This window comes from Mustela nigripes, chromosome 4 (genome assembly GCF_022355385.1).
Source record: "Mustela nigripes isolate SB6536 chromosome 4, MUSNIG.SB6536, whole genome shotgun sequence".
In the NCBI taxonomy this organism is placed as follows: domain Eukaryota; kingdom Metazoa; phylum Chordata; class Mammalia; order Carnivora; family Mustelidae; genus Mustela; species Mustela nigripes.
In genome coordinates this window covers 1,265,943-1,280,134 of record NC_081560.1, presented here as the reverse complement: position 1 = coordinate 1,280,134, position 14,192 = coordinate 1,265,943, and the positions used below count along the sequence as shown (strand labels likewise).

Here is a 14,192-nt window from a genome sequence, read left to right as displayed (position 1 = left end):
GGCGGCGGCTGACGGCACCGTGGGGGTCGCGGCGCCCTGGCTGGCGCGGCTGGGCTGCGGGGCGCGTGCGTGGGGCGGCGAGGGAGGCGGCAGCGCCCCTGGAGCCGCGCGGCGCGGAGCTCGGCGTCCGTCGGTGACTCGAGGCGGGAGCGTGTCCCAGCGGCGGTCCGGAGCGCGGTCGCTGCGTCGCGTCGCGGGGCTGCTCCGGGCGGGGACCCCGCGGTGCTCTTGGGACGCGCCGCCTGGGAACGGACGCCGCGGCGGCCGCGCGAAGACCTGCTGGGGATGAAGCCCCGGGACACCGGGGGACGCCCGTGCGCGGGAGACCCCGGCGGGGCCGTGCCGCGGACCCCGGGCCGAGTGAGGACCCCAGCGGCCGCCCCGCCTCGTCCCGTCCCGCCCCCCTGGAGCCGGGTCGGGTCGCGTGGGGGAAGGGCGGGCGGAGCGGAGGCTCCTGCAGCGGGACCTCGGCGAGGCGGAGCGACCCGGTTACTGGGAAGGTCCTTTTCCTCCGCGGGCACCTGCTGCCGCCGCGGCCCGGTTCTTCTCGGAGCGGCCGTCGGCTTCCGGCCTCTCTCCGCGTGCGCCGCGGCTCTGCGGGGCCGTCGGGGTCGGGGCCGTCGGGGCCGTCGGGGCCGTCGGGGCCGTCGGGCCGGGGCTGCGCTGCGTGTCGGAGCTCGCGGCCGCCCGGGCCGACCGCACTTGCTCTTCCGGCTTTTTTTGAGCTTCAGACTCCGTGGATTTCCGTCCCGGCCCAGTGCGGGCCTCTGCCGCCCGCCTCGCCCCGCTTCCCGCGGTCGTCCGTGTGGCCGCCGCGGGTCCCGCAGACCGGGGTCAGCCGCGCTGCGGCGGTGCGGACCGCGAACGGGCCCCGCGTCGGCCGAACGGGCCCGTCCCGAGCGCTGCGGGTGGCGCTCAGCTGCTGTTTGTTCTGGGTCACCCCGAGCCGTTCTGGTTCTGCTCTGGTGGGTTTTGGGCCAGGCCTGTAACTTTCCCGGAGTGCTAGGGGGCATGTCCTGAGCCCATCTCGACTGTTCCTGCCCAGGGCTGGCCTTGGTCTCACACCGTGGGATCCCCAGCGGAGCTGACCGTGTCCTTTGTTGCCCGTGGGTCCGCTGTGCACTCCGGGTCGTGTCTGCTAGGACGGCCTTTGTAGCTGCCCCGGCCGTGACTGTGAGGGAGGAGGGTGTGATGCGCTGGGAGGGGTGTGAGGGTCGTGGGGTTTGAGATCCCTGGCAGACACAGCCGCGGGAACGGTGGGTTCCCATGTGTGTTGGGGGTCGGTAGCAGTGTCGGTGAGGGTGGAAGTTCCCAGGGAGAAGCCTGGAAGCAGAAGCAGAATTTGCTAGAGAAAGATGGTGAGTGCGGTAGGGAGCGGCTGGTGAAATTTGGTCCTGTTCTCTTCGGGAGGGCTGTCACACGGCCAGGCAGCTGTGGCAAGCGGTCATCTGTCTGGTCACATCTGAAGTGCCCAAGAGAGACCTAGAACTGGAGCTTAAATTTGGGAGTCACTGCGGAACAGGTGGTACGGCTTGCGTAATGGGAGTGGATGAGCACACACAAGTGTGGCTTCGGAAGAGGGTTCTGAGCCCTGGCTTCCCGACCCTGTGTTCGCAGGTCTCGTTGGGAGAGCAGACCCGGGGCCGGGGCAGGGGACGGGAAAGGCCCCATGTGCTGAGCGCTTTGGGGAGTCAAACTGCACAGGGTTTTCCTCTTGACCTTTGTGAGCTTCAGGTGGTGGTACTGGTGCTGGGGGGAGTTAGACAGGGTTGGGTGCAGGAGCCCCGGAAGGCCTGTGGGAACGGAGAGCCTCGGCCTTGTGCTGACTTGTGCTGGTGGGGTGGGAGGTAATCCCAGATGACTGGGCTTTTCCAGTTCATTTGCATTTCCTTCACGTGGCAGCCTTCTAGAAAGACTGACCAGTAGCCATCATTCAGGCGGTGTTTGCTCCCCAGGCTCTGTTAATTGATGGTGCTTGTCCTCCCCCCACGCCCTCGGGGCTGTTGCAGATGGTCAGGTAACTAGACATTTACCACCTGGCGTCAAAGCCACCTTTCCACCCACTTCTGTACGACTGCCTCGAGGGTCTTGCCACACTACCATCCTCATCTGCACAAAGGTAGGCACAGCCTCGCAAATAAAGAGAAAGCGCTTGGGCTGGAATGCCAGCTTGGGAAGTGGTACCAAGGACGTCTTAGTGGCCTGGGATGCACATTGCTCAGGGGATGGTTCGGCTGCTTCGCAGTGAGAGCCTAGTCCTGAGAGTTCCCTTTTGTTCCACACTGGTGATCATGGCCTGATGTGTCCGGTCACCGCCGGGCGCCCCCGAGACACCCCACAGATGCGTGCCGCAGCGGCTGGCACTCACGAGGGCCATCATCTGGCGTAGTTAATTATCAGCCCTTTGAAGTAGCGTGCCAGGATGCTGACTTTTCTGCTGTTTCTGGCTGCCCTTGCTGTGTTGTGGGTAGTGCTGAGGTTTTCCTGTTGATAAAGCTTGCTAGGCTTCTGTGTCACGAGAATTGGTGACCTCTTCGGTGGCTAGTAATTTTGAGACTGAACTTGGCTGCTGTCACTGGCTGACCAGCGAGGAAGCCTTTTAAGATTGGGTGCTCACTTCTCTATTGTTAACTGATTGCATTGCAAGCAAATACTGTAGTATTGTTAGTATCGTGTGTTGTATGTACGCAAACAGAACTGCCAAACCGGATCGTGAACAACCATTTTCTCGTGGGTGCGTCATCCTTTCCATACTGTGGGAGCTCATGGCTGCCCCAGGACGGGCCACTTCTGCATAAAGATTATAGCAGATTAGAAGCAACCAAAACCCAGCACATGGGGGAAGGGTCCTCTGTGTCCCCCTCAGCTGCCTCCGCTTAGGCTGGGAAGGAGAGCCTGCTCCAGGAAGAGCGTCGTCCGGGGCAGCCTTGTTTCCGCGACTCCCCTCTGTCCTCGCTGATGGTCTTCTTCCACTTCCTGTCCTCAGACCCTCCCCTCTCCTGAGCTCCTCGAAGCTTCCCGCTGCCTTTCTGTCGTCAGGATTTTCTGTTCATGCCTATTACAGTGTGTTTTCTCCTGTCGATGTGGACGTGGCTCTGAGTCCCGCTGGAAGGACCGCGGGGCAGGGGGATGTCTTCCTCCCCACCAGCATTCCCTTTCTTACCTGTCTGTCACAGCTAATTGGATTTGGTGTTAAGTCTCAGGAATTCCAAGAAAATAGTCACCATATAGTTTTCTCTTCCTAATTTGTAATTTAAAAAAATTCCGGGGGGTCTGGGGGGCCCAGTTGGTTAAACGACTGCCTTTGGCTCAGGTCGTGATCCTTGAGTCCCGGGATTGAGTTCTGCATCAGGTTCTCTGCTGAGCAGGGAGTCTGCTTTCCCCTCTCATGACTCTCTCAAATAAATAAAATATTCTGGGAATCTCTTTGAGAAGAGTACATATTTTGATTTTTTTTGTTTAAGATTTTATTTATTTGTTTATTTAACAGAAATAGAGAGCACAAGTAGGTAGAGCAGCAGGGGGAGGGAGAAGCAGGCTCTCTGCTGAGCAGGGAGCCTGATGGGGGCTCCATCCTAGGACCCTGGCATCTCGACCTGAGCTGAGGGCAGACGTCGACTGAGCTGCCCAGAAGCCCCTATTTCTATGTCATTAAGTGGCAGGTCTTTTTTTTTTTTTTTTTATTAAGATTTTATTTATTTATTTGATAGACACACAGCGTAAGAGGGGACATAAGCAGGCAGAGTGGGAGAGGGGCAAGCAGGCTTCCGGGGGAGCAGGGAGCCTGATGCAGGGCTTGATCCCAGGATCCTGGGATCATGACCTGAGCCAAGGCAGATGCTTAACGGCTGAGCCACCCAGGTGCCCCTTAGATGGCAAGTCTTACTGAGATCTGTTCGGAGTTTTTAACTTTCCAGCGTCTAGAACTTACATTGCTGTATTTGAGGTTATACTTTCTTTTTTAAATTTCTCCATCAGGTGATCAAATGGATGCATTTCACCTAAATATAACTTGATTTCCTTCAGGAGATCTTCCATCCGAGGGCTTTCTGAAAACGAGGTTTGTTTCCTGTCATTCGGTTCTGGTTTTGTGATACTGTTTTCTGTTTCTATTCCGTTGTTTTCGTAAGCATTCCAGAGCTTAGACGTTTGCAAGTTTTGCTTGGCCAAATTGGCATGTTTGGTAAGAACATGAGTTTTCTCTCTTTCCCTCTTCCCTTCCCTTTCCTCCCCCTTCTCCTTTGTAAGGATTTTACTTTAAAGTCCCAGTATGGGACTCAAACTCACAACCCTGACGACAAGAGTCCCCTGCTCTGCTGACTGAGCCAGCCAGGGGCCCCAGGAGCTGGGATTTTCTGATTGTTAGCTGCAGGGCCCTAGTTTATGTCCGTGACAGGAGGTTCATTTAAATGACGTGACTGTGGATGTATCTTCTATTTTTTTGATGTAAAAAAAAGATTTTATTTATTTGACATTCTGTGAGAGAGGGAACACAAGCTGGGGGGTGGGGAAAGGGAGAAGTGGGCCCCCCGCGGAGCAGGGAGCCTGATGGGGACTCAGTGCGGGGCTCGATCCCAGGACCCCCGGATCATGACCTGAACTGAAGGCAGATGCTTTCACTGACTGAGCCCCCCAGGCACCTCTTTAGTTTTTCTTTTTTTTTTTTTAAAGATTTTATTTATTTGTCAGAGAGCGAGCGAGCACAGGCAGAGAGGCAGGCAGAGACAGAGGCAGAGGGAGAAGCAGGGTCCCCGCTGAGCAAGGAGCCGGATGTGGGACTCGATCCCAGGACGCTGGGATCATGACCCGAGCCGAAGGCAGCTCTTAACCAACTGAGCCACCCAGGCGTCCCTATTTGTAAGTCTTAATAATTATGTTTTGCGTGATCTGAAGTGCGTCTTGAGAAGCATTTTTCTCTGCGCGGTTCTGCAGCGTCTGCGGCGACGGCTGTCTCCCCTCCTGCCCCGGAACTCGGTACCCGGTTCCCGCTGGTGCCTGCCCCGCAGCTTCTGGCGTCCTGAAGGTGGTGTTTGGCTTGTGATGCTGTTCTCGGTTGGAGGTTCTGAGGCCGTGTCGTTGCCCTTTTCTTCTCTGAAGGAAGGCCTGGTTCCCGATCGCGGTTCTGTTCTGTGGCTGTGCCTGGTTCCCGATCGCGGTTCTTGGAAACTTCCCTGGTGTTTGCCTTGAGCCTCTCTCATGTCCTTGGAGTGTTTTTCTATCGCTTGGAAACAGTGGAGTTTTAAAAGAATTGAGTGGAATTACTACGCACAGTGTGTTCCTTAAACTCGTACAGCGCTAGGTTTGGTTGTATGTCATACTGGAAAAACAAAACTGACTTTTAGCATATCTTTAGTCTTCATTTAGTTACAGTTCTTGTGTTTACTGAGGTGTTTGAGTTAAATGTGCTCTTGTCTGGGGAACACTAAGGATTGCGCCTGTTGAGACGGGGTTGACTGGAGACGTTTCTGGATTGCACTGTCCTCCCCGGGTGCCCCGCCTTCCCTTGGCCACATTGTCGTTCCTGGGGGGAGAACATGCTGTAGGTCGGCTTTTCTAGTGGCCGAAGCCTTCACCACCGTGCTGACGGCACGACCCGCCAGGACAGGAGCGTCGCAGCACGGCTGTGCCTCTGGGCAGCGCAGCCCCAGTTCTCCCGGCACCCGGTCCCGTTGCTGTGAGCTCGGGTCTTAACGTTGCAGCTACGACCCACCTTCTCTGGTGTGTGTCCCTCTCTGTGTGCCTTCCATACCCCCGCAGGTGGCCTGTCGGCGTCCCCTCCGTGCCGGCGGGACAGCTCGCGACTCTGCGCGCCCCATACATAACCACAGGACCCTGGGGAACCAAGTACTAGTTGTCCTTTAGAAGGAAGGAAACCGTGGTGGTGGTGACAGCGTGGATGAACCTGGAGGAGTGACATCAGGAAATAAGCCAGACATAAATCCTGCGGGACCTCGTGTGTGGGATCCAAGGGAGTCGAACTCCGTAGACACGGCGCGCGCGTGGAGGGCTGGCCGCGGGGCTGGGGAGGGAAGTGGGAGGGCGTCTGTTGCAGGTGCAGACGTCCAGCTCCAAGTGAGGTCTGGGGACCTGCGGTGCAGCACACTGACCGATACGTGGAATTTGCTGAGAGAGAGCATGTTCTCGCCTTCGAAAGAAACGGGACGTGTCTCCGGTGATGGAGCTTCCCCTTCGCGGTGGTCGGTTTACAGTGTGGACGTGATCACAGCCTCCTCTTGTACACCCTCAGCGGCTTTGTCGTGCTGCGGTCCAGCCGGGGACAGGAGGAGCTGACCGGGCCGTGGTTCTCTCTGTTCTGGAGCTGAGCCATGTGGCTCTGGGCCCCCATCTCCCCGCTGCTCCCGGCCTCTCCTCCGATTGGGATTGGGCCTCCTGACCCCCTGCGGCGCCTGCACGGTCCTGGACCGCTTCCTGGGTCTCACTTGAGCAGCAGCAGCAGCTCCCTCCAGCTCTGTTTCACCGGTCTTAAATGGCCAGACTGATGACAACCATGTGTGGAACGGGTGGCTGTCGTGGTTATTTTACGAATGCTGACTTAATTAACTGATTTTCTGAGGATGATTAGACAAGATACTTCAACACATTTATTTGAAAGGCAGGGAGAGAGTTGAGAGAGAGCATAAGAGGGGAGAGGGTCAGAGGAAGAAGCAGACCCCCCCCCCCCCCCCCACCGAGTGGGGAGCCCCAGGGGACCCGATGCCAGCCTCTGGATCATGACCTGAGCAGGAGGCAGACCCTTCACGGACTGAGCCACCCAGGTGCCCCTGAATGCCTTTTTTATTTTATTTTATTTGTTTATTTTAAAAGATTTTATTTATTTATTTGACAGAGATCACAAGCAGGCAGAGAGAGAGGGAAGCAGGCTCCCCGCTGAGCAGAGAGCCCTATGCGGGGCTTGATGCAGGGCTTGATCCCAGGACCCTGAGATCATGACCGGAGCCAAAGGCAGCGGCTTAACCCACGGAGCCACCCAGGCACCCTGAATGCCTTTTTTAAATGCAAAGTATGATCCCTTTCAAGGTTTTTGTTTCCGATTCTCAGTGGTGGTCTCACTCCCGAGGCTCCTCTTCATGGAGCTTGCCAGCTCCTCTAGAGCGGGGACTGTGTTCCCTGCAGGAACCATGTGACCTGGCTTGGAGGGCCACTCGGGGCTCAGGGACACCTGCATTTGCCTCCCGGCCCCGGCTGGCTTTGGTCGCTGTGGAGTGGGGAGCACTGCAGGACGATGAAGGAAAGGAGACTCCAGTGCAGCGGGGGGCCTCGTCCTTCTCCCCGCAGCGGGCCGGGGAGGGTCTCTCTCCTCCCCTTCCCGTAATTACAGCCCTTCGGGAGCCACAATGGTGGGGGGCGTCATGTGGGTCTTCAGTGCGGCCAAAAGCAACTCCAGTCCTGATGACACAGGACCCCTTTCACGGCACAGCAGGGCCACCTCTGGGTCCCCTCCCTGCTGGCTCCTGGCACGGGAGCCTCTCTCTGACAGCTCCGCTTCTTCAGACGCGTGGGTTGCACTCGATGTTTCTAGGTATCTCAGGGTGGTGGGTCTGTCATAGACCATCCCCTGGTGGTTTTGGTTTTCTTGTGTTGAGCTTGTGGACTAGTAGCAAGTGGGTTTCTTTTCTTTTCTTTTTCTCTTTCTTAGGGCGCCTGGGTGGCTCAGTGGGTTGAGCAGCTGCCTTTGGCTCGGGTCGTGGTCTCAGGGTCCTGGGATCGAGTCCCGCGTCCGGCTCTCTGCTCGGCAGGGAGCTTGCTTCCCCCTCTCTCTCTGCCTGCCTCTCTGCCTGCTTGTGATCTCTCTCTCTCTCTGTCAAATAAATAAATAATAAAAAAAAAATCTTAAAAAAAAAAAAAGATTTTACTGATTTATTTGAGAGTAAGAGAATGAGAGAGAGCGTGAGAGGGGAGGGTCAGAAGGAGGAGCAGAGAGCCTGAAGCGGGACTCAGTCCCAGGATGCCATCCTGGGCCTCTGGGACCATCGCCTGAGCAGAAGAATGCTCACCTGACTGTGCCCCCCAGGTGCCCCGAATTCATGTGCTTCTTCTGACCCTTTATTACTACTTTTTAGATTATTTGGGAGAGCATGGATGGGGGAGAGGGGCAGAGGGAGGAGGGCCAAGCGGATTCCTGGCTGAGCAGGAAGTCGGTGTGGGGCTCAGTCCTATGACCCTGAGATCCTGACCTGAGCCAAGACCAAAGCCTGCTGCCCATCTGATCGAGCCGTTGAGGCACCCCCTTCTAAATACGGGGTTTCTGTATATAAATGCTCGGCTGTGGTACGTGTAGATGCTGAGTCATGACGTCCTACTGGATTTTGTCCCCTGTGGGTTGGTCTCCAAACGTTGGCAACAGCTGTGTTTGCGTCTTGTTTGGAGCAGTGGGAAATTGGTAATCGTGGCATTATTAACCTTAGACCTCACTGAGCCTTGGCATGGTGGCCTCGGGAAGACTGTCTCTTGGGTCTGATAGTTGAGTTTCTGGGGACTCGGCGGAAAGCCCAGCTTCAGGTGTGGGCAGATCAGGCTGCCTCGGGCCCTGCTCCCCTGCTGCAGTCCGCCTGCAACGTTGCAGGCTAGGCCTGCTCCTAGGGAGTCTCGTCAGTGGTTGGATGAGGGGAATGTGTTAGATTCTCATAGAGGGAAATGTATCCCTGGTGTGTGGGACCCAAGGCCCTCCTGTTAGAGGTGGCCGAAGCGAACGGAGTCTGACCGTCTTGCCCGTAAAGTGACACGGACCTGGGTGAGGCAGGTCGCCGGCGTGGGCTCTCGGGGCGCTCTGCAGTTGGTGTCAACGGCAGGGCCATGATTGTTTCGTGGCTGGATGGGACTTTAAGCCAGAGGGTGAAGGTGCTCTCATAGGTGTCTAATCAGACCTTTCCTGCTGCTTCCCCAGGGACTTGGGGGGGGGGGGTGCGTCACTTCCTCACTGTTCTTTGTGTGGTTCGCACGTTGCAGGGACGGTGTGTTCATCCTGGTGGCTGTGCAGTCCTGCCCAATGCCTGGCCCAGGAACGCACTGAGAGGAGGAGGTGGCCAGAGCTCCTTTAGCACTGCCCGTGTTGGAAAACCGGATTGGCGCGCCAGCCCGTCAGCGGGTGGTCGGGTGTCCACCCCGGTCCCCCAGTCCGTCCCCCCACCCCCGGCCTTACTTAGCTCAGGCTGCTTTTCAGAGCTCGTCCTCCCACACAGAGCGGAGTCTTAGGGCACAAGTCTTGGAATCTGTTCCAGACAAGGGCCCAGCCTGACCGGCTGGGGATTAGTGCTCTGGAGAGGTGACCCCTTCCCCACCCCCGCCGCTGTGTTCTTTTTCACAGAGAACCAGACCTTGGCCGTCCTGTCACTGACCATGGATTTCTCATTGCAGGACTCAACTCCAGCAGCCTGTTAAAACATGGTGGATTACTATGAGGTTCTAGGCGTGCAGAGACATGCCTCAGCCGAGGACATTAAAAAGGCGTAAGTAACTGTATTTATTTAATAATAAATCTTTGCTTCGTGCTGGTCCTTGGATATTGTCACCTTTTTTTTTTTTTTTTTTTAAAGATTTTATTTATTATTTATTTGACAGAGAGAGAAATCACAAGTAGGCGGAGAGTCAGGCAGAGAGAGAGAGAGAAGCAGGCTCCCTGCTGAGCAAAGAGCCCGATGCGGGGCTCGATCCCAGGACACTGAGATCATGACCTGAGCCGAAGGCAGCGGCTTAATCCACTGAGCCACCCAGGCGCCCCTGATATTGTCACTTTTTAATCTATTGAAATCAGGGCCATGGAACAGAACACCCTTTTTTTTTTTTTTTTTTTTTTTTTGATAAATTTTTTTTTTTTTTTGGGGGAAAGGGGGGAGCAGGGTGTCTTACGCGGGGCTCAGTCCCAGGACCCTGGGATCGTGACCTGAGCCAAAGGCAGATGCTTAACGACTGAGCCACTCAGGTGCCCTATTTCATTTTATTTTTTAAGATGTTTATTTGACAACGAGCGTGAGTCCAAGCAGGGAAGCAGACTCCCTGCTGAACAGGGAGCCTGACGTGGGACTCGACCATCCCGGCCGAGGGCAGACGCTTAACAGAACGAGCCACCCAGCCGTCCTAGCTTTTTATTTTTAATGAGCAAAGCGGTGTGGTGGTGCATGTTCCCGGTCCATTTTGTGGACTCTAGGCTTTGCGTGCGCAGCGATCAGGAAAACCTGAGTTGGAGGAGTGACTGTGTGGTGCTCTCCCTCCCGTGTCTTCTGAGAAACCTCCAGTCCGGTCTGGTCTGAGTCACGGCCGTGTGCTTCTTCCCCCACTCCAAGTGATGTGGCCTGCAGGTCGTGGTGCTCATTCTGGTGTGAGTCCGGCTGCGGCCTCCAGGCCCACGGGGAGGGGGGGTGCTTTACGGTCCATGCCGCATGCCTTGAGCCTGGAAGAGCTGAGCGGTCTCTCACAAAACCTGGACAGACAGCACGCACCTGCATCCTCCTGTGGAACCTTGTTGCACAGCAGCAGCTAGTGCAAACGGACACTCTGTCTTGTCCGTGCACTCTCCCTTCTTACTGTGAAGATTCGTGATGCTTTAGGGCTTGTGGTCTGCTTACGGCTTATTGGGGTCCATAGTGGTAGAAAAATAAAGTCTCTTGGTGTTGTAGAGAGTCCAGCGTTAACCAGATTTTAAGAGGGCCAGCCGGAGGTTGTTGATGAAAATGCTGTGGTTAATTTGAGCCACAGCAGCTTTGTGTCCCCTTGTCAGATGTCAGGAGGCCTGCCTTGTTCCGCGGTCTCCTCTGGATTCTGAGGGGCGTCCCTTCCCTGTTCGTGCAGTCCCCACCCCGGAGGTGGCGTTGATGTTGAGCTTAGTCGAAGGGAGCAGTGTGTATGTGTGTGTGTGCGTGCCTGTCACCGGGACTGTTCTGGAGTCTCCAGTGAGACCTGGATGCGGAGCAGGGCTCTCTCTGGATGGCGCCCGGGGCATGAGCGGGGTGGCAGGTGGGCCTGCTCCGAGCTCCTGGCCTCTCTGCTGTGCTCCTGCTGCTGCGTGGTCCACGCACCCTGTGCGCATTGGCCCTCGCTTGTGTCCACGGGCCTGTGTGTCGAGCAATTGCTTTGCGCCTGTGAGGTGGATGGGAGAGCCGGTTTCTTTTGCAGTGGGCGAGGGAGGTTCCACTGCGGAAATCGGTATGCATCTCGCGAGTTCGCGCTCCGCATCCATTCCCCAGCCCCGTAAAGTTCCACGGCCGTTGGGTTTCTGCACGTGGGTGTGACCACTGTCCTTTGACTCTCTTCAAGGTACCGGAAACTGGCACTGAAGTGGCATCCAGATAAAAACCCGGAGAATAAAGAAGAGGCAGAGAGAAAATTCAAACAAGTAGCTGAGGCGTACGAGGTGTTATCAGATGGTGAGTTAATCTGCCCAGAGCTCGGACTCTCCCCAGGGCCGGTGGATGTGTCTGGCTGAGGTTTCGGGCCCTGAGAAAAGACATTCCTTCTTTTCCTTGTGAAGCTTTGAGTCCTGTTCCTGGCAGATACTCGACACCGTTACCCGTGAGTGCTGTGAGCACCCTGGCTTCTCGCACGTTCTTTTGTGATGGCTGTTTTAAACAGGATGGCAGCCTGTTCTGAGGACGGACGGGACAGATCAGGGCATAGGAATCCATCTGGGTCACCACGTGGTGGCAGTGGTCATGATCTGATGGTGGTGCGGTGCTCTCTGCCCCACTCACCTCACGTGGCGGGCCTGTTGATGGTTTTCACTGTGCGCAAGGACTTCCTTTGTTTCTGGGAATGTCTGGCTGAGCTGTAGACTTCCAAAATTTGAGGTGTCTGTTCCCTGCCCCAGCTCCAGAGCGTCGGTGTTGGAAAGCACAGGCTTTTGAGAGTCCCCATCTGTTAGCCTGGTCTCCTTAGTCAGGCGGAAGGTGAGCTTGATGCAGTCCGCAGGTTCGTGGTGGAGAAGAGTGTGAGAGGGACCTGGGCTTGGGAGAGCGGCGTGGAGCTTTGTTAGAAACCGGGAATCTGCTGACGCCGCCTCGCCAGGAAGCTGCACGGAATGAGCTGGTGTGAGTCAGCTCCCAGGTACCCAGGATGGAGGAGTCCTCGCTGGCTGCCGGGCCTGGGCCCTGCCCCAAGTGTGTCCTCATGTGCTCAGGGTTACTAGAGAAAGGCTTTTTTTTTTTTTTTTTTTTTAATGTGCTTGAGAGAAAGATAGTGACAAAAATAGAGAATACACATGGTGAGGAGAGGGAGAATCAGCTGTCCCGCTGAGCATGGAAACGGACGTGGACCTTGATCCCAGAACCTTGGGATCAAGACTGAGCCGAGGGCAGCACTTAAGTGACTGAGCCACCCAGGCGTCCCGTGAAAGGCATTTTTGATTTTGGAGAGAACTCCATGCAACCACGCTCTCCTTACTACTAACAACACGTGAGCATCCCTGTTTTGTCTGTTAATACATCTTTTTTACTTTAAAGGAAGTCCCAGATGTTTTATTTCAGTAGTAACTGTTAGTAGAAAACACGTAAACATTGATAATTGTAATTTTTTTTTTTTTTTTTTTTATTTGACAGAGAGAAATCACAAGTAGATGGAGAGGCAGGCAGAGAGAGAGGGGGGGGAAGCAGGCTCTCTGCTGAGTAGAGAGCCCGATGCGGGACTCGATCCCAGGACTCTGAGATCATGACCTGAGCCGAAGGCAGCGGCTTAACCCACTGAGCCACCCAGGTGCCCGATAATTGTAATTTTTAAAAAATATAGCATTAAGGTCTTAAAATGAGAAACTTTAGTTTTTTTTTTTTTCCCCTAAATTTTATTTGAGAGAAAGCTCAAGAGCAGGGGTGGGGTGAGGGAGAAGCAGGTTCCCCGCCGAGCAGGGCGCCTGCGGCAGGACTCGAGCCCTGGACCCCGAGACTGCAACCTGAGCTGCAGGCGGGGGCTGCGAACCGCTGAGCCCCCGGCGCCCGTGCCAGCGGCTTCCTGGACCGGACCGACAGGCGGCCCCGCGGCCCTCTGCGCCGTCTCTTGCTGTCCGGTCCCTGTTTGTGCCGAACCAGCACTTGCGGGACGTGGGAGAAATCGGGGACTGATCCCAAATTATTTCTCATTTTAGTCACGTGGTTTTACAAAAGCAAAAAATGGAATTCAGACTTGATCTTTGTCAGGAAGGGAACCTTGCCCTTCTCATCAAGATGACAGCGTTGCTCTTCTCTGCCCCTTCTCGGAGGGCGAGCGATGCTCTTGTGGTCTTCTGCAGCCGGCGGCCCGGGGCTTCCCTTCCCAGCGGTGGGTCCCGTTCTTACTAGAGCTCTGGCTGCCAGAAGCTGGCTTTTGGTGGTTTGCTTGTGCGCACGGTTTCCCCATAACTCCTGTTGTTTTACCTCACAATTTGGTAGAACCTGATGTTTTGGGGTAAACACATGGCATTAAAAGAAGGCGCCTGTCCATCCAGGGCTGCAGTGCTGCTGTTCGTTCTAGAAGGTAAATAGGACAGCAGACCCTCACCAAGGCTTGCTTGGACTGTTGCTCTTCCAAGGGGATGAAGCCTGTGGGGTTAGAGTTGGCTTCTTTTTTTTTTTTTTTAAAGATTTTATTTATTTATTTGACAGAGAGAAATCACAAGTAGATGGAGAGGCAGGCAGAGAGAGAGAGAGAGGGAAGCAGGCTCTCTGCTGAGCAGAGAGCCCGATGCGGGACTCGATCCCAGGACTCTGAGATCATGACCTGTGCCGAAGGCAGCAGCTTAACTCACTGAGCCACCCAGGCGCCCTAGAGTTGGCTTCTTGTCTGGCTTTTAGTACATCGATTTCTTGCCCCATCGAGGCCCCATCCTGTTTCCACGCCCCAGATCTTATCCCCCCAATTGGACCTGGTAATAAGAAGGCACACGTCTGGAATTGGAGTAGTTTTTATAACGTGCAGTGTGATTTTAATGTATGTGTGAGCTGCACGCTCTGTGCACAGGAGGCTGAAAGAAATACTTCAGTATGTATAACCACATTTTAGATTTTTTTATAACTTTTTTTTAGATTTATTTGTCAGAGAGAGCGGGAGAGCGAGCGCGCTCGCGTGTACAGGCAGGTGGGGTGGCGCAGAGCAAGAAAGAGAGAAGCAGGCTCCCCGCTGAGCAAGGAGCCCGATGTGGGGCCCGATCCCAGGACTCCGGGATCATGACCCTAGTCGAAGGCTGCGGCTTAATGACTGAGGCTCCCCCCCCC

The 14,192-nt window shown here is 55.6% G+C and overlaps 1 protein-coding gene across 4 annotated transcripts in view; it reads left to right on the top strand.

The window, feature by feature from the left end:
• The window catches only part of DNAJB6 (DnaJ heat shock protein family (Hsp40) member B6), an 84,735-nt gene that overhangs the window by 18,546 nt on the left and 51,997 nt on the right, over positions 1-14,192 (top strand). For all 4 annotated transcript variants that reach the window (XR_009403706.1, XM_059396001.1, XM_059396000.1 and 1 more), the window contains exons 2-3: positions 9,376-9,467; positions 11,272-11,381. Coding sequence is in view for 3 of the 4 variants with exons in the window: in XM_059396001.1 (XP_059251984.1) it covers positions 9,403-9,467; positions 11,272-11,381 (175 nt within the window). In the remaining variant the exon portion in view is untranslated. The remainder of the gene's footprint in view (positions 1-9,375; positions 9,468-11,271; positions 11,382-14,192) is intronic.